Source organism: Palaemon carinicauda, chromosome 1 (assembly GCF_036898095.1).
Source record: "Palaemon carinicauda isolate YSFRI2023 chromosome 1, ASM3689809v2, whole genome shotgun sequence".
In the NCBI taxonomy this organism is placed as follows: Eukaryota; Metazoa; Arthropoda; class Malacostraca; order Decapoda; family Palaemonidae; genus Palaemon; species Palaemon carinicauda.
Window position 1 is genome coordinate 106,291,061 of NC_090725.1, and position 25,928 is coordinate 106,316,988.

General features: G+C 42.8%; 2 protein-coding genes across 5 annotated transcripts in view; one reads left to right on the plus strand and one right to left on the minus strand.

Annotated features, from left to right (window-relative positions):
• The window catches only part of mTerf3 (mitochondrial transcription termination factor 3), a 132,299-nt gene extending 116,562 nt beyond the window's left edge, over positions 1–15,737 (plus strand). The window contains exon 7 of the mRNA XM_068383838.1: positions 15,389–15,737. Within this exon, the coding sequence (XP_068239939.1) occupies positions 15,389–15,666 (278 nt within the window). The 3' untranslated portion in view covers positions 15,667–15,737. The remainder of the gene's footprint in view (positions 1–15,388) is intronic.
• A 2,130-nt stretch (positions 15,738–17,867) lies between these two features.
• Positions 17,868–25,928, minus strand: part of Aprt (adenine phosphoribosyltransferase) — a 161,056-nt gene continuing 152,995 nt past the window's right edge. For all 4 annotated transcript variants that reach the window (XM_068383843.1, XM_068383845.1, XM_068383856.1 and 1 more), the window contains exon 5: positions 17,868–18,272. In XM_068383843.1, the coding sequence (XP_068239944.1) occupies positions 18,136–18,272 (137 nt within the window). In that variant the 3' untranslated portion in view covers positions 17,868–18,135. The remainder of the gene's footprint in view (positions 18,273–25,928) is intronic.

The following is a 25,928-nucleotide window of genomic DNA, read 5'->3' on the forward strand; positions in this document are numbered from 1 at the left end:
GTAGTGAGTTCCTATCTTCATCACAAGTAATTTCTCTACTTATTCTTGTGTCATCGGCGAAACTTCTCACTACGGAGTTTTCAACATCACAGTCTATGTCTGAGATCATAATAACAAATAGCAGTGCAGCTAATACCGTACCTTGGGGCACACCAGATATTACCTGGGCTTCATCTGATTTCTCGTCATTTGCAACCACTATCTGTTTTCTGTTTTGCAGGAATTCTTTTACCCATTTTCCTATCTTTCCCACAATATTATGCTTTCTCATTTTTTTCTCCAATATGTTATGGTCTACCTTGTCAAAGGCTTTTGCAAAATCTAGATAGATCACATCTGTGTCTTTTTCATTTATCATATTATTGTATATGTTTTCATAGTGAGCTATCAGTTGGGTCTGTGTACTTTTTCCAGGTACGAAAACGTGTTGACCCATATTAAACAAATTATTTTTGACCAAATGGTTCATTATTTTCTTTTTATTACCCTCTCATACACTTTCATAATATGTGATGTTAGACTAACAGGTCTATAATTGCTTGCCTCTAGTCTTGATCCACTTTTGAAGATAGGGGTTATATAAGCTAATTTATGTTTAACATATATCTCGCTCATATCTATACTCTGTCTTAGCAGTATTGCAAGTGGCTTCGCGATAGTGTTTGCAGTTTTTTTTAACAAAATCGCTGGAACTCCATCTGGTCCGGCTGCCGATCCATTTTTAATTTCGTTTATAGCCGTGACAATATCTGCTTCATTAATATCTATATCCGTTAGATATTCAACAGAGAGAGAGAGAGAGAGAGAGAGAGAGAGAGAGAGAGAGAGAGAGAGAGAGAGAGAGAGAGAGAGAGAGAGATAAACAAAAATGTGTTGTGTACATATGATTTTTAACAGCGTTAAAGAGTTGAAAGACAGTTAACCCTGGATAGGTACGGTCCTCGGACACCCCTTTAAGGGTATACTCGGACGCAAACGACCCCGACGCCAAAAAAATTCTTGAAAAATCAGTTTTTGCAGTAACCTCCTTTTTTCTTTTGCCAAAAAAAACTTCAATGAATGCTTAAAACAACTGTAAAGATAAATACTACTCATCTGCAGAAAAACTATTTATTATAAATATTTTAAAAAATTAAGTAGAAAAAAAAAAAGACCTGACATAAAAATTCATAAAAAAAAAGTTTATACATATATACACAAATCCTTTTAGGAATTGATTCTTGAATGTTTAGGACACATCTTGATGTATTTTGGATGAAGTCAGACCCATGGAGGTGAAGATCTGAAATGAGAAAAAAGGGTAACTTTTTTTGGCCAAAAAAAATTGTCCAAATTTCATGAATTTTTTTGGGTACCCAAATGAAATAGGAAGTGGCTAATTTTTTTAGGGAATAAACATATGTTATCCTAAAATAGAAATATGTAAAAAAATCTTCATTATTTTGTAAATTACATTTATATCAGGGGCCATATCTAAAGGTAATTTTTTGAGTACTTGGAAATTTCGTAAAAAAATACATATATTTAATATATAATATGATATTTATGCAGGTAAAAATATAGCAAAATATCACAAATTCTATAGGGAACAAGAATATATATAGATAGGGCAGCTTACGCTTCGGATATGTCCACAAAATGGCCGCCAACCACACTGACTCAGACTCCCTAATCTGCCACTTGAAATGTAGGAAGGGTATGTCAATTCCAAGGTGTTATTTACTAATCTAATTATTATTGGATATGCATAAAAATTGTATGGTGGGTTGCTGGATAATTGTAGATTATTTTACGACTATAAAAATTAAAATTCTGACCCAAAAAATTTTTTTTGAAGGGAAATAAAATCGAAAAAAAAAATGTAAAAACAATATTTTAGCTAAAAAAATTTGATGATATTCAATCAAAAAAAAAGTAAACAAAATTTTCCGACAAATAAACATCTAGAGGAATCATTACTCTGTGATAGTTCCTTAGTACGTAGTAATTTTGAAAGAATTGGGAAAAAACGAAAAAATGGCAATCACCGGAAAATCGAACACACCTATATATACGCCATATCTGGCTAAAAAAAAGATAGGCATGGGTAGCCAGATCATCTAGAAACACTTTCCAACACTATAAAAATATAAGTTTTGCGACACTACTTGCCAATTCCTTACGGTAACATGACTAAGCAAAAAAATGCAAAACAAATAAAAAGGGGCACTCGTGGAAAAATGGCCATTCTAATATACGGCAATTCAGAAAAAAAAAATTTCAGCCACGTGCTAGGCAAACCATCAAGGCATATTTTCCGACAAATAAACATATAAATGAAATATTACTCTGTGATAGTTCCTTAGTACGTAGTAATTTTGAAAGAAATGGGAAAAAACGAAAAAATGGCAATCACAGGAAAATCGAACACATACTTATATATACGCCATATCTGGCTAAAAAAAAAATAGGCATGGGTAGCCAGATCATCTAGAAACACTTTCCAACACTATAAAAATATAAGTTTTGCGACACTACTTGCCAATTCCTTACGGTAACATGACTAAGCAAAAAAATGCAAAACAAATAAAAAGGGGCACTCGCGGAAAAATGCCCAACATTCTAATATACGGCATCTCAGATAAAAAAAAAAGACATGCACGTGTTAGCCCAACCATCAAGGCACACTTTCTAACACATAAACATGAAAAAAAAATCAATAATATACGGCAATTCCTTACTACGTAGTAAATTTTTACAAATATTGAAAAAAAAATAGAAATTGGCAACCGCAGTTAAATACCCAATATACCAATAACTACGTCGTATCTGACAAAAACAAAATCACGCATGGGTAGCCAGATCATCTAGACACACTTTCCAACATTAAAAAAGCAAAAGTTTTACGACACTATTTCGCAATATCTTACGGAAAAATGACTTGGCAAAAAAATTAAAAAAAATTAAAAAGGGACACTCGCAGGTAAAATGCCCGACATTCTAATATACGACATCTCAGATAAAAAAAAAGACATGCACGTGTTAGCCCAACCATCAAGGCACACTTTCTAACACATAAACATGAAAAAAAAATGAATAATATACGGCAATTCCTTACTACGTAGTAATTTTTACAAATATTGAAAAAAAAACAGAAATTGGTAACCGCAGTTAATACCCAATATACCAATAACTACGTCGTATCTGACAAAAACAAAGTCATGCATGGGTAGCCAGATCATCTAGACACACTTTCCAACACTAAACAAGCAAAAGTTTTACGACACTATTTGGCAATATCTTACGGAAAAATGACTTGGCAAAAAAAATGAAAAAGGGGCACTCGCGGTAAAATGGTCCTCGTGGTGATGAACGACATTTTAACTAAAAAAAAAAACATGCACATGGTAGCCAAACAATCCACCAAGACTTTCCACAACTGATAACCTATACAAGTTGCACCATTCTACGACAATTTCATAATACGTAATACAGTAACTTTGATAATTATGCAAACTACCTCAGAAGGGTAAACTCGGACGCGAACGACCCCGACGCGTCTCAGAAATCGGGGAAGGAGTACAGCTACAGCAATGCACATCTGGACACTACTAGAGCGTGTAGGGGAGACACCTCCTGCAGGTCGATCACCCACAAATTCAGTCACAGGGGTGAGTCACGTGAGAAAAACCTGTTTTTTTTTTGACGCTCGGGGTCGCAAACGACCCACCGTACCTATCCAGGGTTAAATGTAACGAAAAAAACAATATCAGCGAATCTGAATTCCTTTATTAACTAAAACAAATATTGATACAAACACACTCGTGTGCGTATGCGCAAACACACACACACGCACGAGGAGGTAGAGATGGTGACTGCGATAACATACCGTAACTTACACTACTGAAATTTTAATCTAACTTAGCTTATTTATTTTTTTTTTTATTTTTATATTTCATATTTTTTACATTTTTTTTTCTTTTATTTTTTTATTTTCATCACTTTCAGTGACGAGTTACGGTATGTTATCGCAGTCACCATCTCTACTTCCTCCCCGACCGTCTCTCTTACTGCGTAGCAATTTTTGCACCGTGTGTGTGTTTGTGCATACGCACACGAGTGTGTTTGTATTAATATTTGTTTTAGTTGATAAAGGAATTCAGATTAGCTGTTATTACTCTCTTAGTTACATTTAATTGTTTTTCAACTCGTTGACGCTGTTAGAAATCCTATGTACTCTAAACACATTTTTGTTTAATCTCTCTCTCTCTGGGGGGAAAAAATAATAGATGTATCTAACACTATAACAGCGAAGAAAAAAAAGAGGAGAGAGAGAGAGAGAGAGAGAGAGAGAGAGAGAGAGAGAGAGAGAGAGAGAGAGAGAGAGAGAGAGAGAGAGAGAGAGAGAGAGTGAGAGAGAGAGAGAGAGTGAGAGTGAGAGAGAGAGAGTGAGAGTGAGAGAGAGAGATGAGAGAGAGAGAGAGAGAGAGAGAGAGATATTTTATTTAAAGTACATGTTAATGCTCTGTTTAGAGAGAAACAGAAAAGAGAGAAGTCTTATTTAAAAGAGCTTGTTATTGCTATCAAGGTTTTCTTTGCTTCACTTTTTTCTTTTTTTCTGTTCATCACGCTGGCCCTTCTCACAAATGATCGTTGCCAACAATCTCTTTGTCCTTTATCCCTATGAACAAAAGGCGTTCTATCTCTTCCAGGGTATTGCTAAGATGTCTTGTAATAATGGTGATCCCCTTCGATGGTTATTTGCTTTAATGGCTGCCTTCAGCTTGATGATCCTCGAGATCATAGGCCTATTCCGGCCATATTGTTTAGCCATACAGTATCCCTCACATGCACATTGCTCTCATATTTTTCTACAATTTCTTGCTTCAATTCTAATGAAAGAATTGCCTTCTTCCTGTACTGAAACTTAGCTTCTTAGGCACCATGATTATAGATAAAATCAAAAAGGAAGAAAATAAGCACTGTTAATAACAGACCAAACTGAGGACAACCACACGATACACACAAGAATAGAGAACTGAGCACCCGACGCTTAATGGCATAATGTTTACTTCGTGTGTCGAAATAAAATTCGGGTGTAGAGTCAAAAATTTGCTCAAATTTTACTTCAGATGTTGGAAAATTCGGATGTAGATACGTTCGTGTGTAGAGGTTCCACTGTACTATGTACGATCGTGTGACACACGGTTGGTACAGTACCAAAAAATAGAATTCTAATAATCTGTTCGCCTAATGGTCATATTACTACTTCTCCACAAGGATGGTTTAATGAACACTTGTGTAAATTTTCTAAGTTGTGCCTAGGTAACATACAAACCCTTATCCTTTAATTAGTGAGATTACTTCAGCGCATGCTGGAATCGGTCGTTGAAAGGGATAACAAGCAGTTATGCGGCTGGAGAGGCTTTGCCCTGTACCCCTCTCAGTTAGTAATCTACTGGTATTCTCTTTTGCTTTAACTGTTGCGCTCTTCTAATGAAGGATTTTTTTTTTCTTCTATACTGTGGTTGTGCCAGAATGGAAAAACAATATTTGTGTTTCCTGGTGGAAGGGCGAACGCTGCAACTGCTACATGGCAAAGACGATTGTAGATCAGCACAGCCTCTGTGCTTCGTGTCAAGGGCATGTCTGTACGCAGGCATTCCCATGTGCCGAGCGTCGATCGTGGCTTCCAGTGCAGTGGCAAGTGTATGCCCTGAAGGGGAAGAAATGCGTGAGGTGTTCATCAGAGTCGGACTGAGAAACACCAAAGAAGACACCGGTGCTGGCTGCTGCCACTGCTGTCTCCCCGGGAGGTGTCTGCTGGTCCTTGATGATTATGCCATGGTGATCAAAACTGCTTTCTTTTCGGGCTTTGCCAATGAGCTGTTAACTCCGAGTATTTGCTACTCCACTGTATAGGCTGAAGGATCCTCCACTTTGTCTGTGCAAGCGGTTTATAATGAGTTTGACTTAAGGAAGGCTGGGTCTTCCTTAAGTCTTTCAGGTAGACTTTCCATGACTGTGTTGGGAGGTGGTAACCAAGGCTACCTTTCTCCCGGTACCCTTTGTGCAGATTTGTGATCTTGAAGCTCCAGTGGCACCAGGTGTGAAGGGCGTGGTGTTACCCTCAGTGTCAGGGAACACAGATGTTGGTAAGTCTATGTTGGTTGCCCCAGCGTGGCTGTCAAGGTTCCAGGCCAGACCATAGCCCCAGGCTGGAGGAAGGTAAAGGTAAGGCAAAAAAACACCTGGTGCCAGTACTCCCCACCCTTTCTTCCTGTGTCTACTGCCCTGACCCTCAGGCCAAGAAGTCTGTCTCTCCTCCCTATGTGTCAATGGTTGTGCCTCCAGCCCCTCGTGTTGACGGGTTGCATGGCATTGTCGGTGTGCCTTCCCCTTTCACTGTGACAGTGTACCCCAGTGTTGTGGCTCCTGCTGGAGCAAACCATGTGACTTTTCTTACTTTAGGGGGTGTCAACGTCGACGGTCCCTCCAACTTTGACGGCCCTGCTTCCGTGCCAGGAGCGGGAGCTAGGAAGAAGAAGCATATGTGTTGTTCTTCCTCATCCCCCTCCTTGTCATACAACTTCTCTCAGCTGAAGAGGAGGAGGAAGAGGTAAAAAAAGTCCAGGAAGGCTAGCTGTAGTTGCAAGGACAGGGCTTCCTGCAACACCCCCCCCCTCTCTTACGGGAGGGGTGTACTGTACCGCTGTGGTTCCCAGCCTCGTAGGTGTCAAGGCAACAGCCATCTTGTCGTGGTTCCAGCTACCCTGACAGCTGATGGGACAGACATGTATGTTTCAAGGTTTATGGAAGAGCTTCAGCGACCTCCATCTCCCTTCCTTCCTGGACATGGGACATCTGCTCCTCTTTCTCTCTCTTGCTGAGTTGGTCATGGAAGAGAAGATGGTACCATTCGATGTCATAAGATGCATGCGTTCTTTAGTAGGTCTAGCTCCTGTGCCAGGCTCAGGGCCATGGTTGACACTGCCCCGATCTGTGGCGCCAAGTACCACCAAGTCACGTACCAGGAGATCTCCCATGGCCATGAGCTTGCCCGAGCCTTCATCTGCCCTCAATAACAATCCTAGGGATGAAATAGTTGTACTGTGGGGGGGGGGGGCATATTCACTGGAGTGTGCCTTTGGTCGAGGGTGCTTAAAGGCAGAATGTCTCATCTGTGAGTGGAATTGTCTGAAGGGGAGATGGCCAAGGCTCCACCTTCTGTGGGGGACTCGATAATTGATCGGCATTACAAACCTCTCAAGAATGAAAACCCTTGGGGTTGCCATAGTAAGATCTCGTATTCTTAGCCCTAGACAGTGCAGATGATCAGATCTCTGGATCTGAGAGCTCACCTTGTTCAGACAGGATAAATAAAATCTTGCCTTCCCCGCCCTCTGGCCAACAGAAGTTCTACGCACGCATGTCTGTACCTCTGTAGAGAGCAAACTGATTGGGAAGACACTCAATGGAGAGACTCAAGGCGGAAGGCACATCCTTCTCAGTCTCTGAGTCAGCGACCAAGGAGGCGTCGGCTTTGGACTCTCTCCCTGTGAGTCTACAACCAGACACAGAGGGAGCATTAAATATCGGCCTCGGACCCCCAGGCACAAGGGTCGGTGTGACGGGTACAGGAGAAGGGGTGAAATACATTAGGACTGAGTTAGGGATTGGGCTAACACCGCCGGGGACAGGGGCAACACTCCCTTTGGTCTTGACAACTTTCTTATGCCCAATATTGGGGCCAAGACATCCCAGTGCCAGTACCAATTTGACCAGCAAAGTAGTCACTTTTAGGGTTTTCATAGTTGTTTTTGGCTTTGGGGTGGATCACCAGAGGCCCTGACACTGGGGCCATCACCAACTTGCCTTTCACCACTGGAGTCACTGGGATCACTTTGGACACTTGCACCGGGGGAATCGGGGAGGCAGTAGCCTTAGCTACAAGCTTCCTTAACAAAGTCATGGAGGGCCTACCTGAAAGACTTCCTAAGGTCAAACTCGTTGACAGCAGTCTGCATGGTCATGAGCAATGAAATTCCAGTTTCCAAAAGGGGTATAGCAAATACTAGGATCACATCACTAAAAAATTTAAAGACTATCGAAGGAGATCCAAGGGCTCCTTACTCCCGACGCATACTCCCAGGGGACTGAAGCAGCAAAAGACTTAATTGGTGTCTTCTTTGGTTTTGCCAAGACAGACCCTGCCAAAGGCTTAGTTCTCTTCTCCCTTCAGGGTGTATGCTTGCCACTGCACAGGAGGCCACGACCTGCACTCTGCGCATGGGCATGATTGCGAATAATCATGCCCCCTATAAGTTGTACGGAGGAAGTGTGGATCAACAGCCGATTAACTCGTAAACTGGCTGCAACATCCACCCTTCCCCCCCGGCAAGTACTAATACCATCCATTAGTCCAAATCAATAACCACATTCACTTCCTGCAACAGAAAAAGTAAATGAGAAAGTTTGGCAAGGCACTGGCAGTACATGCATAATTGACAGTGCCCAAATCAAAAGTGAAGCTCTCCGGCTGGAAAAGGGTGTCGGGCTCCTCCCACCACACCCTCTCAGCTGGATAACTGCTTGTGCTGAATGAACCTCCCTAATTAAAGAACAAGGGTTTGTATATGTTGTGTAGGAACAAATATAGCACTATGAATATTGGGTAAGTATTGAAATTGTTGTTATTATAACTTTTCTTGCGAATGCAAATACATTTAGGTATGCTAAAATTTCTTAATGTAACTAATAAATTTTAAATATTTAACTTAGCCGGTGAATATATAATAACTGAGCCTCCGGCGGCTCAACAGAGAAAAACACAAAAACTCGCGAGCGATCGCTATGAAGGTTGCGGGTGTGCCCACTAGCGCCAACTATCGGCCAGATACCGCATATACATGTAAACAGACCCAATTCTTCTCTGTCGGTCTGAACGACAAGACGTACCATTACTCGCTGTATAACCTGGAGTTTTTCAACAGACTTGGTGAAGTACTTCATTTTGGTTTGAGCTTTCGCAGTGCAGGTGTTTTATCTTCAACTTAAATCTTGAACTCTTTTTTTGGATAGATTTAATTGTTGATGACTTTGGATTGTTTTTTGGACTTTCTTTGACTTTTAAAAATGGCCGACCCTTCCCTTAGTACGGAAGTGTGTTTTAGGCTTTTAGCAATTATCTTATCACGTTATAAATTGTTGTTGTTAATTATAGATTTTCCTCTATATATTTTATATCTCAACCGCCTTTATTAGGCCTCTTCGATTAGCTTTCCATTTATAATAAACATCAAGATAAATTTTAATGATTTGTTTATATGCGACCTTACCTATTCCTCCCCTAATACGAGAGTAGGCGGTCCTAACTTGGAAACCGAAGTTAAACAACGTTGAGCCCTTTCAATCGTAAATAACTTTTACAGAGCAAATGATTTAAAACTTATTAAATGAATATTTTTTAGTAGATATTTTATGAAAGATTTTTCTTTGAATAGTCTTCGTACTGTTTCAAAGATGAACTAACGTTTGGTTTATTTATGCTACGCAGTTTGCGCTCTATCGTTACGATAGAGAGAGAGAGAATCACGGTTTCACTTTGCAGAAAGAGTAAATCGATTCTGACGTTTTGTTCATTCTTCTTTCAAACTTAAATGTTTTAAATACTAATTTAAAGGAACTTGTTAATTTTCAATCTCTTAGTCCTTTCAGTTTTTTCCTTTGGTCAAATAACCTGTTTATTGACGAAAGGTAAGCGGGCTTTTCTCTTCGGTGTGAAATCAAGAGAGAGAGAGAGACAGAGAGAGAGAGAGAGGAAGAGAGAACGTTCCGATCTTTATTCTCGTCCCAAGCGAGTAACGTTGTTCTCGAGTCAGTTTTTTACTCTTATCCTTTCTCCCCGTACAGAGACTTGGGACGAGAATAAAAACTAAAAACGTTTTATCCTTTCTCCCCGTACAGAGACTTGGGACGAAACGTTTTTAGTTTTTATTCTCGTCCCAAGGCACTGTACGATGAGAGATTGAAAACGTAGTTTTGAATGAACTAGTGTTTAGTCTCCTCCCCAGTCACTGATCTTTTTATCTTAATATATGTTTACTGTTTTTTGCTTGTATTAATGTGCTTACATTATACGACTTATTTTGCAATTATAACCTTTTGATGTAGGGTAGAATTGCGTGCTTCAGGTAGAAATCAGTTTTATTCATGCCTAATGTGAATTGTTGAAAAATTCGATTTCAGTGAAGTAAGTGCAAAACAGAAAATCGTAGTGATAAAGTGATAATTGCACAAAGTGTTATCAGTGTTGCGACTGAGGGTTCGTCTGTTCGTGCCTGTCGTTCGCCTAGTCCGGGACCTCTTGCAAGCTCCCAAGCCCAGAGGAGAAGTAATGTCGTACGACTTATGGGTTCGAGAGGCCTTGATCAGCGAACAGACGTTCCCTCTATGGTTTCAGGCGTGTCTCATCAAGACCGCCCCTACCATAAGACGAGCGAGACGATTTTCTCCTCGTCATCCGAAGGCTTTTCGCGTAAGAAACCGTGGAGCAAGGTTTCGAGGCCCTTAAAGCGAAAGTCAGTCCCTTCAGGACAGGTCCAGCGTCCTGGTTGTAGCCATTGGGACAGCTCTGACCCTATGCAGTCATCGGAAGACTGCTCGCCGCCTAAACAAAAGCGTAACACAGGCTCCGAGAGTCTTATTGTAGGCAAGGTTTTGCAGTCACAGACGTTACCCTAGTCTCTTACCGCACCCATTCCCGTTGTTCCTAAATGGGTTGTACTGCAAGACATGCAGAATAAGCTTGCCTCTCTTATGGAGGACTATTCTGCTGAGCAGGTTCACGATGATCCTCGCTGCTTAGCTGATCGAGATCCTGGCCGTCAGCCGCCCAAACGAGCCTTTGCTCGTCCTGTTGACATTGACGTTACAAAGTCACGTCAATCATGTGTTGTAGAGCCTCACTCGATGCAGTCCCGTGTTGACTCTCAGCCGCTTGTGGATGTTCAGCCGCTGCCGCTTGCTCTTGTTGACGTTCAGGACGTTCGCCAACCAGCATAGTTGACTTGTTTTGACGTTGAGCGTCAAGCACCGCAGTCAAGAGTTGTTTTGACTGCTCAGTCTAGGCAGTCAAGGCAGTCTCGAGTTGATGTCGAGCGTCCTCCCGCACCTGTTGTTGTTGCTGGTCAGTCCTTTAAGCAGTTACATGACATAGCGTCCTTGACTGCTACTGTTGCTCCTTTGCGTGTGGACTCTGCTTGTCAAGCATTGCCACCACGGCAGGTCTCTCCCTTGCTTGAGACTCGGCAATTGTCGGACAAGGTTCCTTCAGATGAGGAAGTTGCTGATCCCCCTCCTACTGATATTCCCTTGAGGACTCTGTCAGACGGAGAGGAGCCTAAAGCTGCTCAGCCCTCTATGGACTTTAAATAAATCATGCTGATTTTTAAGGATCTTTGTCCGGATTTTTTTTGTAACTGCTGCTCCTCGTTCGCCTAAACGTCAGAGTTTACACTAGGCCTAGCTACTTCGAAGCCGTTGTTTTCTAAGCTAGTGCTCTCTCGCTCTTCTAAGAGAGCTTTACGTTTGCTAGGCGACTGGTTAATCACCAGGAGGAGTTTGGTGGAGACAGCCTTTGCTTTCCCTACTTTTAAGCTGGCTTATAGAGCGAGAGTCTGATATGACACGGGAGAAGTTCTCGGCTTGGGAGTTCCTGCCTCTGCCCAGATAGACTTCTCAAACCTCATAGACTCTCCCTGGCGCCTGGCCATGAGACGCTCCAAGATTTTATGGTCGGCTTCAGAGCTAGACCATCTCCTGTTAGGAGTTTTTTTCGAGCGTTTGAAGTTTTGCTGTTCAATTATGTCATGCATAAACAAGGCTATCAGGGATGGCTCCAATAGTCTGACAGCCACGTTCTCTGCAGGAACAAGTCTATCAGGGATGGCTCCAATGATCTGGCAGCCATGTTCACTGCAGGAGTACGTAAGAGGCAAGTGCGCTCAATGTGTTCATTGTCAAGACAAACTTCACGATGAAGTCTACCAGGCTGTCTTGACAGCATTAATGGAAGGCGACTGGATGGTCTCTCTCGACCTTCAGGAGGCATACTTCCACATTCCTATACACCCAGATTCCCAACCGTTTCTGAGGTTTGTTTACAGGAATGTGGGGTACCAGTTTCGAGCCCTGTGCTTTGGCCTCAGTCCTGCTCCTCTCGTGTTTACGAGGCTCATGAGGAATGTGGCAAAATCCCTCCATCTATTGGGAATCCGAGCCTCCCTGTACTTGGACGACTGGCTTCTCAGAGCATTGTCCAGTCTTCGCTGTCTGCAGGATCTACATTGGACGTTGAGTCTGGCCAGGGAGTTGGGACTTTTGGTCAACCTAGAAAAGTCCCAACTGATCCCATCCCAGATTATTCTATATTTGGGGATGGAGATTCGCAGTCCAGTTTTTTCGGGCTTTTCCGTCTGCCACCCGAATAGAACAAGCCCTGCTCGAAGTCCAACTAATGCTGAAAAGAGAACGTTTGTTCGGTCAGGAGTTGGAACAATCTCGTAGGGACTCTCTCATCCCTGGAGCAGTTTGTCTCGCTAGGGAGACTACACCTTCGGCCTCTCCAGTTCCATCTAGCCTCTCACTGGAACAAGGACAAGACGTTAGAGACGGTATCATTCCCAGTCTCCGAACCAGTTAAGGCATGCCTGAAATGGTGGGACAGCAATATCAGTCTGAGAGAGGGACTATCCCTAGCAGTCAAGAACCCAAACCACGTGTTGTTCTCAGACGCGTCGGATTTGGGTTGGGATGCGACCCTGGACGGTCGGGAATGCTCGGGTCTGTGGACCTCAAGTCAGAAGAGCATGCACATCAACGGCAAGGAGCTATTAGCAGTCCACTTGGCCTTGATGAAATTCGAAAGCTTTCTTCGAAACTAAGTGGTAGAGGTCAACTCAGACAACACCACAGCTTTGGCGTACATCTCCAAGCAAGGAGGCACACACTCCCTCACGCTGTACGAGATCGCAAGGGACCTTCTCATATGGTCAAGAAATCGAGGCATCTCCCTGTTGACGAGATTCATCCAGGGGGACTTGAACGTCTTGGCAGACTGTCTCAGTCGGAGGGGTCAGGTGATACCCACGGAATGGACCCTCCACAAGGACGTGGGCAAGAGTCTTTGGGCTACTTGGGGTCAACCCACCATAGACCTCTTTGCCACCTCGTTGACCAAAAGGTTACCAATCTATTGCTCACCAGTCCTAGATACAGAAGCAATCCACATAGACGCGTTTCTACTGGATTGGTCTCATCTGGACTTATATGCATTCCCACCATTCAAGATAGTCAACAACGTACAGTACTGCAGAAGTTCGCCTCTCACGAAGGGACAAGGTTGACGTTGGTTGCTACCCTCTGGCCCGCGAGAGAGTGGTTCACCGAGGTACTTCAATGGCTGGTAGACATTCCAAGAAGTCTTCCTCTAAGGGTAGATCTCTTACATCAGCCCCACGTAAAGAATGTTCATCAAAGCCTCCCCGCGCTTCGTCTGACTGCCTTCAGACTATCGAGAGACTCTCAAGAGCTCGAGGCTTTTCGAAGGAGGCAGCCAGTGCGATTGCGAGAGCTAGGAGAGCTTCTACCATCAGAGTATACCAGTCGAGGTGGGAAGTCTTTCGAGATTAGTGCAAGCCAGCATCTATGTCCTCTTCCAGTACCTCTGTAGCCCAATCGGAGATTTTCTTTTACATCTGAGAAATGTTCGCTCCCTCTCAGCTCCCACGATTAAGGGCTACAGGAGCATGTTGGCTTCGGTCTTTCGTCATAGAGGCTTAGATCTTTCCAACAATAAAGATCTCCAAGATCTCCTTAAGTCTTTCGAGACCTCTAAGGAACGTCGTTTGGGAACTCCTGGATGGAACTTAGACGTGGTCCTAAGGTTCCTCATGTCAGACAGGTTTGAGCCATTACATTCAGCCTCCCTGAAGGATCTCACCCTCAAGACGCTTTTCCTAGTGTGCTTGGCTTCGGCTAAAAGGGTCAGTGAAATTCATGCCTTCAGTAAGAACATCGGCTTTTTCTACAGAAAAAGCCACATGTTCACTTCAACTTGGTTTCCTGGCCAAAAATTAACTGCCTTCTCGTCCTTGGCCTAAGTCTTTTGATATAACTTGCCTGTCAGAGATCGTAGGCAACGAACTTGAAAGAGTGCTGTGTCCAGTTAGAGCTCTTAAGTTTCTACTTAGCTCGTACTAAGTCCTTACGAGGTGGATCTGAGGCATTATGGTGCTCAGTTAAGAAACCATCATTGCCTATGTCAAAGAATGCTTTGTCATATTTTATCAGACTTTTAATACGAGAGGCTCATTCTCACTTGAATGAAAAAGACCGATGCTTGCTTAAGGTTTAGACGCACGAAATAAGAGCTATAGCAACTTCCGTGGCCTTTAAGCAAAATAAATCTCTGCAAAGTATTATGGACGCGACCGTTTGGAGAAGCAAGTCGGTATTCGCGTCATTTTACTTAAAAGATGTCCAGACTCTTTACGAGGACTGCTACACACTGGGTCCATTCGTTACAGCGAATGCAGTAGTGGGTAAGGGTTCTACCACTACATTCCCTTAATTCCAATATCCTTTTAATCTGCTCTTGAAATGTTTTTTTAATTGGGTTGTACGGAAGGCTAAGAAGCCTTTCGCATCCTTTTTTGATTTGGCGGGTGGTCAAATGTCATTTCTTGAGAGCGCCCAGGTTAGGGGTTTGATGAGGTCCTGTTGTATGGGTTGCAGCCCTTGATACTTCAGCTCCTGGGAGTCTTTCAGCATCCAAAGAGGATCGCTGGGCTTCGTGAGGAAGACAGAGTAATAAGGCAGAGTAATCGTCTAAGTCAACTTCCTTACCAGGTACCTTTATATATTTGGGTTTTGTTATGATATAACTATCAAAAACTCTAAGCATATACGCTGTAAACTTAATTAACTCTGGTCTCTACCCACCACCATGGGTGTGAATCAGCTATTATATATTCACCGGCTAAGTTAAATATTTAAAAATGATATTTTAATTATAAAATAAATTTTTGAATATACTTACCCGGTGAATATATAAATTAAAGGCCCCCCCCCTTCCTCCCCGATAGAGACCCAGCGGGATGAGAAGAATTGGGTCTGTTTACATGTATATGCGGTATCTGGCCGATAGTTGGCGCTAGTGGGCACACCCGCAACCTTCATAGCGATCGCTCGCGAATTTTTGTGTTTTTTTCTGTCGAGCCGCCGGAGGCTCAGCTATTATATATTCACCAGGTAAGTATATTCAAAAATTTATTTTATAATTAAAATATCATATTTAGACATTTTAGAAATGATCATGCTAATATATATATATATATTTGAATTTCAGATGGGGTCTCTCTCATGCGTCGCTTCGACTACATCCATAATGAAATGGGCCTTGCTCACTCCCACATTGTTGAATTCCCTAATATATTAACACACAGAGATTTTAAGATTAAGCAGCGCCACAAATATTTAAAATTAATTGGTAGAGATCAATTTGACCCTTCTAAACCTAATTATATCTCTCCAGATTCATTTGTAGCTGGTGATGACATTGCATTCTGTACAAATGTTGCAAAATCACCGGTTATAGAATTTAATAACTTCTTGAAAACTCTTTGATTCCCGTAATATTACAAACAATAGCTTTGCTGAATACTGTGATTTGCTTAATATAGTACTACAAATGATAATTGGGAGGTTTCTTTTACAATATTACTGTATATATTTTAAAGTATAGATTTTATTTTTATTTGCAGTGCCAGTGTGTTATGGGAACAAATATCACAAATTTTTATAGAACATACAGTAGATGGTGATATATAAATGCAATGAATTGAAATAATTTCTATTGGATTTTAATCAAATAGTCCAGTTTGATATTTAAGCATATTTGTAAGATTTCCATAGTAGCCCATTCCTAATTAAAATTATTTATGCGGGCAGTAAAGGGCTGGCTCGTTACGAATTGACCCCTGAGGTCGAGTTTCCCCCGAGCTCGTTTACGGGGCTGTGGTGGACGAGATGTTGCTCTAGCATGACCTGAGGTGGAAGTGGCCTGAATGGAAACAGGTCGATGCAATAAGCAGTCTCTACTATTGTTCTGCCGTAAGGGAGGAATTACGGAGATTCAGTCCTTCCTGGCAACTGATTCGCTTATGAAGTTTTGAAGTCATGGCATACTTTGGTTCAGCACCCAATTAGCCCACTGGTTGGTTGCTTGGTGCTTTAGAAATTCTACCACCCTTGCCCACATCAGAACAATGCCCTGCATGGCTTGTCTCTTGTCTGGGTCAGGCAAGTCCTCGGTGTCTGCTAGATAGCTAACTGTTCCTGACCAGTGGTCTATCTACGATGCTGCTTGCTGTGTTGTTATACCTGTGGCCTCCATATAAGATGCCTCTACTATCAAGGAGATAGATGATGCTGCCAGCCGCTCCGTCCTGACACTTGCAGGATTCAGAGGAAGAGGGAAAGGGAGAGCAGTCTCTCCTGTGTACAGCAGTATTTCTTCTGCCTAGTAAAGGCTGGCGGAATCAGGCAGGAGGATCTCTCCGCCCTCAAGGAGTCCTTTCTAGATACGCGAGTCTATCTTGTTCAAAGCTCTTTGGCCAGGATGGACCAAGGAAGCTCCAGACGAGGTCTAGAGCTGCCAAAAAGTTTCTCCTAGACCATTAACTTTCCGAATACAGCGAAGGACTTGGAGAAAGGTTGAGTCAGACCCACCCTCCTCTGTATCCAAAGACTTTGATCCTGCTGGCTGGAGAAGAATCCCCTCTGAATCTTCCAAATCATAATTGGGTTCTTCTCTTGGAAACCATACCCCGCCGGCCCCAAAAGAGGTTGTCATTTCAAATGTCTCGCCCTACCACGCTGATGGATGACTGAACCGGAAGGGGGTGGTAGATGTGCCCCTCTTGGACTGAGAGTCCTGGATTATTTCAGGAAGCCTTGAATCTGTTGGTTGGGATGACTTGGGGACCGTCTTCCAATCTTTGCTATCTTTGCGGCGAGAGACTGCCACTAAGGGAGAGTGAGGTGACTATTAGAACTTTCTATTTGTTGGGAATGTCTATGACCTTGTGAGGTTGCTGGTTTCTGCTATCCTTCCTCTGTCTTTTGGGTGAAGGGGAGCGAGAAGTCGTAAATTCAATTCGAGTGAGGCAGTAGTTATCCACTAGGGTATTCCCCATGGAGAGAGAGACCTCCTATTACTTTTCAACCGAGTACCTTATCGAGGAGTGGTATGCTGTGTCTTTCCCCTACAGTACTACACCTAGTGTCCAACTAAATGGGCAAGAAATACTGGTTAAAAAATCTAGCATCATACTCTGGAGGAACCGCTGGTCTAGCTGAATTCGGAACTGGAGTTGGAGACTCGTGTCTCGTGTCTCATTGACAAGTCTACAAGAGGGGTTTCCTGAAGACATGGGTCAGATGAGAATTTAGGTACCAAGTACAAAAACCCAATTCATTTATTACTAATAATCAGGTTACTAGGTTAAATGAGTAGGATTTCTAGGGCTTCAGGGATGGCCTGAACAGTTTCATCATATATGAGAGATGAAAACTGAAGACTTCAGTGAAGATGGGTAGCTATACAGGATGACACCCAGAAGACCAAATAATTGAAGAAAAGAAAGAACTGGCATAAAAAATAGCAATTAGTGATAAATTGGTGGTTTACTTGCTGTGTACATATCTGACACCAGTGACCTTGACAGTTGGGGCACCAGATAATTCACTGTCATTCAAACATTTCCTGTTTTGTGTAAGAATTGATAATTAAAACTATGCAATATTTTGAAAAATATAAAAACCAAATCCCTTAATATTTATTCAAAAGTACAAACTGCATAATTAGGAATGTCATGATTCAACTATCACAGACCAATTGAAACAAATGCTATTGATGCTGTATAATGATATATTGGTAAAATAAATTAAATTATAATTTGGGTTTATAAAAACAATGAAATAATTATATAAAATTCAAATTCATAAAAGAAATATGGAATGTCATGTGTGGAAAACAAAATCTGATGATGTTAAATAACAGTTCAACAATCAATAACAATTTTAAGGGGATATTCAGTATTTAACAATCACTTCAAGGGGAGCTTTGACCTTATCACGTCCCTTCAGTTCATTCAATTCAATAACAACAAGACAAAGTGCTACCTTTCCTGACAGGGAAGACACCAGGTCACATGCTGCCTTCATTGTTCCTAAAAAGAAATTAAACTTTTTGGTGAATCACAATTCTGTGGAAATAAAATTATTGCTATTTTATTCAAAGTGTCTAAAGAAAAAAAGGGATTTTGAGCAAAGCAAAAAATCTATTTTTGGGTGAGATACCCATGTCGTCCTGATGGAAGGTTCCTATAGGTAGCTTTCTAAGGGATATTTGCTACAGTGATACTCCCAGAGAATTAACCATAGGTCTCCAGAATTCTAACTCCTGGCGCGAGTATCCTTATCATATCTTTAAGGATATCGCATAATATCAGGGGACGTATTTTTTGATACGACACATAGCAATAGATTTACCTCTTTGAGGGGAAAGAGTGGCGAACGAACGGGAGCCGTTGTCAAGGTACCCGGTGGACCCCCTCCCAGTACTACTACGGCCCTTCATTCCTTGTTGCATTTAAACAGGAATAGCCGCAGATAGAGTAGTTTCGGGTGGAGTCGTTTCATTAATTAGTTTTTTTTTTTTTTTTTTTTTTTTGAAAGAAGGGTGGGTCCATCAGGGCGACATGGCTATCTCACCCAAAAATAGATTTTTCGCTTTGCCCTGAAATACGTTTTTTTTCGCTTTGCCCTGAAATACGTTTTTCGGGCTTGGTCATGTCGTCCTGATGGAAGCTTACCAGAGAATTAACTTGAAATTACTATATCTGTGGGTTTGTACAAGTGCCTTTACTTTGAATAAGTTCCTTATATGGTCTCCTAGACCTTTATATATATGATATTACTGTTATTTGTCATATCAGCTAAGTTTGGAACAACTTAGGGCTTCCTGCCCCCTGCAGGGAAATTGTCGACTTCGACTATAAGGATTTAAAGTTTGCATTTCCGTAGGAACACAAGGAAAATTTCCTTTGAGATCACCTGGTTGTTCTTTGGAAATCATACTAAAAAGGTATCTATTTAAGGAAAATAGAAAGGCTCTGGAATCTTTTATTGTGATTCTGAGGATAAAGAAGATACATTTTTTGTTTTTATTTTCATAACCAAAACAAAATGATAGTAATGTATCGTGAGAAGGAATCTAGCCTGCATATATGAACATCCTGGTTATATATATATTTGTAACCTGTAAGGGAAGAATATACATATATTAATTAATTTGTTAAAATGAATTTGTTTAGTTTCACTTAGATGTTGGATATGCTTCAACACTGTGTACAAATGTTCACACGGTACTGGTGTTATTGGTTAGATTCTGCACCTATATAGGACAGTCCATAAATCACCACAGTGATTTTTACTAAAAGGTATTACACTCGAGGGTGCTAACACCTATTCACCCGATACACTGTTGAGTCCCAAAACAGTCCACTGTTCATCGCAGCACTAGACGACAGGTTTTATGACACTACCTGCCGAAACCACAAAGTGTTTTATCTCGTGCACTTGCGCAATCGGGTCGGTGTCAACCTTTGTTGATCTCTTCGAGCGTTTGATGCTTATCTTCTCCAGACTCCTGACACATCCTTTAACTGTGCTTTTAGCACTGGGTCTATCACTGCTGCGAACTGAAGAAAACCCAATACTCTTTCCTGTTGGAGTCTTGAAATCTTCTTGAGACTTCTTGCGGTTGATTTTGAAGCCTAGGTGCTCCAGGAACTGGATCACCTTTGGGGCTCCTTGTAGACAAGCCATCTTGGATGCTGCCCACACCAGCCAATCGTCCAGGTATGCCACTACCTGAATTCCTTCTAAGCGTAGCTGTTGGACGATTGTATCCGCAAGTTTCATGAATATCCTTGGGGCTATGTTTAGCCCAAAGGGCATGGCTGTGAAGATATACTTCGTCTTCTATAGCCTGAATTGGTAGGAGGAGAGGGGTCGGCTGACTGGTAGGTGCCAGTAAGCATCTATTGAGACTGTGTACATCCCTTTTGGTAGAAGGGTCCTTATGTGTTGTAAGGTAAGCATCCGGAACTTGTTCTCGATGAACTTGTTGAGAGGAGACAAGTCTAGAATGACTCTGAGTTTGTCCGAGTCCTTTTTGGAACACAAAACAGCCTTCCCTGGAATTTGATGGACTTCGTTTTCCTTATTACCCTTTTGTTCAAGAGTTCTGAGGTATATTCTTCCAATAAGGGGGTGGAGTGTTGGAAGAATTGATGAAAAGTGGGTGGAATTTTGTTCCATTTCCAACCGAGTCCATTCTTGATTAGGCTGTGGGCCCAGGGATCGAAGGTCCAACGATCCCGAAAGTGGAAGAGTCTCCCTCCTACCTGGAGCCTCTCATTGCTGAGATGTTCCTGAGGATCTATTTCCATGACTGTGTCCTCCTCTACCCCTTGAGGGGTTTCTTGAGGAACCTCTTTTTGAGCCTCTACCTTTGTGGGGGCGAAAGGTAGTTGTGTGCCTCTCAAAGCCTGGATTAAACGCAGGTGATTGAGCTACTAGCTATTGGGGTACCATCTGGAAGGTGGTTTGCAGCTTAGCTACCCTTTGGGGCACTGTGGTCATGGTTACGGTCGGAAGTTGTGCAGGTCTGCGTGTTTTCTTTGTCTTCCTGTTCTTAGGTTGGGGACCACCGTCTGAGGATGATTTCTCTTGGAAGACATGCCCCACTTTTGGAGAAGGTTCCTATTCTCCGTGGCGGCTTTGGTGATAACCTCCTGAACCACATTTTGTGGAAAGAGGTCCTAGCCCCAGATACATGAAGTGATCAGCTTCCTGGGTTCGTGTTTGACCGTTGCTGCGGCGAACACATGCTCTCTACAGGTCCTCCTGGACCTGATGAAGGCATACAAGTCCTTCACAAGGGTACCCATGTGAGACTTGGCTAAGACCATGTACATGTCTGGGGCATTGGTAAGGCCTGCACACATTTCCATGCAGTTTGGAAGAGGCAAAGAAGTTGCTAATCTCTCTTTTGTCTCCTGTTCCCTTCTCAAAAGATGCTCCGGCAGTTTTGGAAGGTTCTCATTGAACTGCTGACCTGCTATCTCTGGATCCAGTTTAGAGACGGAGGTTAGATGAACCTCGTTCCACTTCTCGCAGGTAGGCATGGCTATAGATAATGGTTTACATTCTTCTAGCACTAGGCATGGTTTGCCCGCATCGACTGCTCTCATGACACGGTCAAGGGCTTTCACCGAGAAGGGGAAAGCTCTGGAGGAAGGAGCAATGAAGGTAGGATGCCTCTTGCTCAATGCTGAGACTTTGGAGTTGGTATATCCGGCTCCCTTTAGGGTCTTGGACAGAATAGCCTGTGCCTTGTCATGCTCAAAGACGATGACTTCTTTCGATTCCGTCTCCTCACAGGATGTTGGTTCATCCCGCAGTCTCACGTAACAATCTGAGTATGCCGAAAGGCTAGGCCAGAATTGGAGATCTTCAAGGGGTTTGGCCCCCAACTTCTTGGAGATATAGAGCTTCCCATTCAGCATGGGCATGTGCTCCAAGTACCTCCAGGGGTTGGTTTCGGAGCAGTGAGGTAAATCAGAAACTCTAAGAGGCTTAGTAAAGCCTCTGGAAATGCCACAGCGTTTCCCTTCTCTCACCTCTTTCTTCGTCTCTTTGAGATCTTGCTTAATCTCCTGTTGTTCCTTCAGGAACACTGCCATCATCTGCTGAATCGACTTTAGGAGCGCTTGGCTCCTGCCAATCAGCACATCCGGATGGGGAGTTGGGGCTGAAGAGGTTGACGGCACGGGTTGATATGCCATCACGGAAAACTGAGGGTCCTCGGTTACCGTCAACACGGATCCATCTTCCTCCGTAGGTGGTTGAACCACATCTTCTTCTAGAAGGTCCTTTTCGGTGTCGGTAGACACCTCCGACATCTGTTCCTAGTGGATGTCCATGCCTTCCAGTGCCTCATTAATGTCTGCATCCACTGTCAGTTGGATGAAGGGAGGCTTGACCTGTACATGGGGCACAACCGCGCTGGATTGGGCCTTAGGGAACAGAAGGCACCTCAAAGCTTCATTAGGTAGGTAAGGTCCCAGAGAGTTCCTCTGAAACCCTCTTACCCACCTCCGAAGAGTTTCTCTTGGTGTATCCCTGACTCTGTAGTGTCAGGGATATCTTCTCCAAAACCTTCAGTCATCAGGGCCGAGCAGATGGAGCAACCCTTCGGGTCCCAATACCTCAGGGATCCAGATACGATGCAGCAGGGGGCATGAGACCTGCACATCGTATGTTGTAAGGAAAGAAAAGGTGAAATGAGTATAGGGTTATTTATATCATCAATATAAATGCATATTTAAAATAGTATTACTTACTATTATATTTAATAGCTTACTATAAGATTCAGGGCCTCTGTAACACAGTTTTTTGGACTTTGCTCCTTAACAAATCATCGGATGTAGCTGAAAGTTGACATATGTATATTTTACAACCACACACAAATTTTGTCAGCATTATCAATAACCTAAACCCAATAGTTTGAATTTTTATAGAGTAAAAATGATCTAGCCGACGCCATGGCCAGTGATAACGAGCCAAGAGTCGAAAACATTCATTACGTAAGCAATGTAAACAGCTTTGGACAAAATTTTGCCCCGCCCATCCACCAGACACCCATTCACCTTCTTCCATCGGCTCTGAAACCCATAACATTCAAGAATGGCTAACAGGATCTGGAATTGCCCCCGTGGTTGCAAAACTGCATTTGTCTTACGACTTGCAACTTTATACAGTCAAGAGAAAGCCCGTGGCCATATTTACTATAGCCTGAATAGGTAATTATACAGTTTCTAGTTTAAATCCAATGTTTATGGTCTGATTTTTACCTAGCGTAACATTATTATAATACTTGTAATGTCATTCAGGCTTTTGAACATTTCCATTAACTATTCACTATGCCACCAAGAGAGAGAGAAAGAGAGAGATTGTATGTAAACAGTCTTTATATAACTATTTTGGTAAAATAAGATTTTTGTGCTAAAATCTCCACCAGACCAACGGATCATCCGATATAATTTCTTTCCTTCTTCTTAGGCCGTACGACCGTGTTGGCTATGTTTTGGGCATGACTGCATTTTGTAAATAAATCATGAATAGTTTTAGGAGTTTTATTTGTACATCTAATGGGAATTTATAGAAGTAAAGTGAACATAATTAATTTATCCTTTAAAATAATTACTACATGTAGCAAACAAATAGTAGTAAAGATGATAATGCAATGAAGGAATGATACCATACTTTATCTTTAGCTTCATCAACGGCAATAACATACCCAGTTGCCATAATTTGTCAGCTTAATGAAATAACCTATCATCTAATGTTAAACTTAATTTCTGAGGAGGCCATGGCTTATTGCACAGTGAAAAAAACATGACAAAGACTTTATGAATGGCGGAACGATACATAAATGTGGGTGGGGTATCTGTGCTAGCGTAGTAATACTACTGTAGCAGTATAGCCGCAACAGTAGTATACATGAATTAAACGTTTAGGCCAACTGCTGGGATCCTTGAGGATCATTTAGCACTTCTTACAACTACTCGAGAAATGAGTTTTTATAGCCAGAATTTAAATTTTCTGATCCAACAATGCCCATGATAGCCTTCAGTGTTATCCTGAATTATAACGAGGCCAAAGTGGGTGGATCCTCATGAAGTCATCATTCTGACAATAATTATTGGTGAAGGTTTAAAGCGAAAATACGGTACCGGCTATCTTTTTTTTTTTACAGTAAATAGGTAGGTAGATAGACAATGAATAAAAATTGCTTGACATTGGATATAGCAGTTATCAAATCAAGCTGGTCTACTACGTTTTTGAAAATTACCAACTATTCCATACACTTTGTCAATCTGATTGTGACCTATAAAGTAGACTGTAATTTCTTAGGAAACTTATTTTGGGAGTTAGACAAATAATCGAAGTGTTTTTGTATTTATTAACATATTTTGTTAGTTTGTTCATTATGACAATTCTCAGTGGAGAGGTTTCAGAGTTCATAAAGGTGTACTGCTTTGCTTTTATTTACACTTTTGTGTTATTGTTGGCAGAGGTATAGCCTTCGTTACGTATAACCAATCATCGATCGAGAAAGAGAGAAGAAATGCCGTCATAAGTTACGTAACGAGTGCGTTCGAACCCTTTTCTCTGAGTAAGTTGGCCCGTCTTCAAAAATCGTCACTTTTACTTAATAAAGTACCAAATTTATTCAACCTACGTAATGCAGAATATAGTCAAAATTTATGTGTAGAGATAATGTGCATTCTGAATAAGCGTTATATTTATGAAATTCATAGAAAAAAAGTTATTGCGAAAAAACCGTGTTACAGAGGCCCTGAATCTCATAGTAGGATAGTAAGCTAGAAAGGAAATAGGAAAGACACATATCTGTGTTTCCTCTCCAGGCAATTGCTGTGACCTCCGTCAATATTAATTTGTTCCAACACGGAGTACTTACCACGAACTACTTTCTTAGGAGTATCTAGGATCTCCTCCCATCCGACCAGAGTTTTGTGTAGTTTACCCTATTCCCGTTTTCTATGAGGGGTAACCTCAGGTGGAGGGATACGCGCCCTGAGGCTAACCCCGGGTCAGAGAGCATGCTTGCTCAGGTCTCGACCTCCAGTAAGTTCTCTGGTCGCGTCGCGATATCATCTCGACACTCTCCTTAACCCAGTGCGACCCTTTGTGTCTCACGCGGTACCCACGTGGTAACTTTGTGCTTTAGCTTATTCTTTCCCTCTGCGTTCCTGTGTCTCGCGGTGCGTTACTAGTGTGTGATGGAGCATCCCCGCTGTTGTCCTGGGCCTATGGCCGGTAAATCGTGTGGTACTTTCCTTCGAAACCTGAAGTAGGCCCGCACTCCTTGTGTTCGTCGTATAGGGGCAGTGTGTGTTTCCCTACGGCCACGTGTCCGGAGTGCATGTCCTGGAATGAGGTGCAAAGGGGTGCGTTACGACACCAAAAAGAAGAAGGCGCCGAAGAGGTCACCGAAGAAGCGGAACGTCTCTTCTCTTACTTCGCTGGGCGTGTCGTCAGACCGAGCCTCCCTACCACCTTCCCCTACCCAGAGTAGGGGACGAGGTAAGTCCGTTGCGGGGAAGAGGCCTGTGGCCCTTCCCCAGGAGTCAGGGTTGCAGGATAGTGGGGTTGTGGCATCATCCCAGGCAAGTAAGGGCCTGAGGGAGGGTCGGGAGTGTGTGCGGGGGACGAAGCCCTGGTGCAAGCAGTGCCCGTCTCCTCAGATGACCCCATGTGGGGTAAAACTGTTCCTACCTCTTCTCCCGCCTCTTGGCCGTGCTTTTCAGGTGCTTCTGCAGCCGAGGGTGCCGCTGAGAGAGAGGACTTGCCGCCGTCGGACTCCCTCGCGTGGGTACCGCCGAAGACGCCCTTCAGGTCCCCGTTGAGGATGGAAGAAGACTTTGGAACCTGGTCCCCCAAGGAAGAATGCCCGCGCCCCCCTCCAGCGTCTTCAGCTACACTTCCAGACGTCTTCTTGCAGCCCCGCCTTCCATCGAGCGCCGAGTGGACCCCCCAACGGCGCGACGCAAGTCGGGCCCACCGGCGAGGTCCTACAGATCGTAGGGATCTTCGGCTGAAGTCCTTTCTTGCTCCTCGGAGGACGAGGCCCGGAGGAAACTTCATATACGTCGCGAGAGGTCCCGCAGGAGACACTCCCGTTCTCGCTCCCGCTCCAGGTCCCGCCACGGGGGTAGACGGTCCCGATCCCC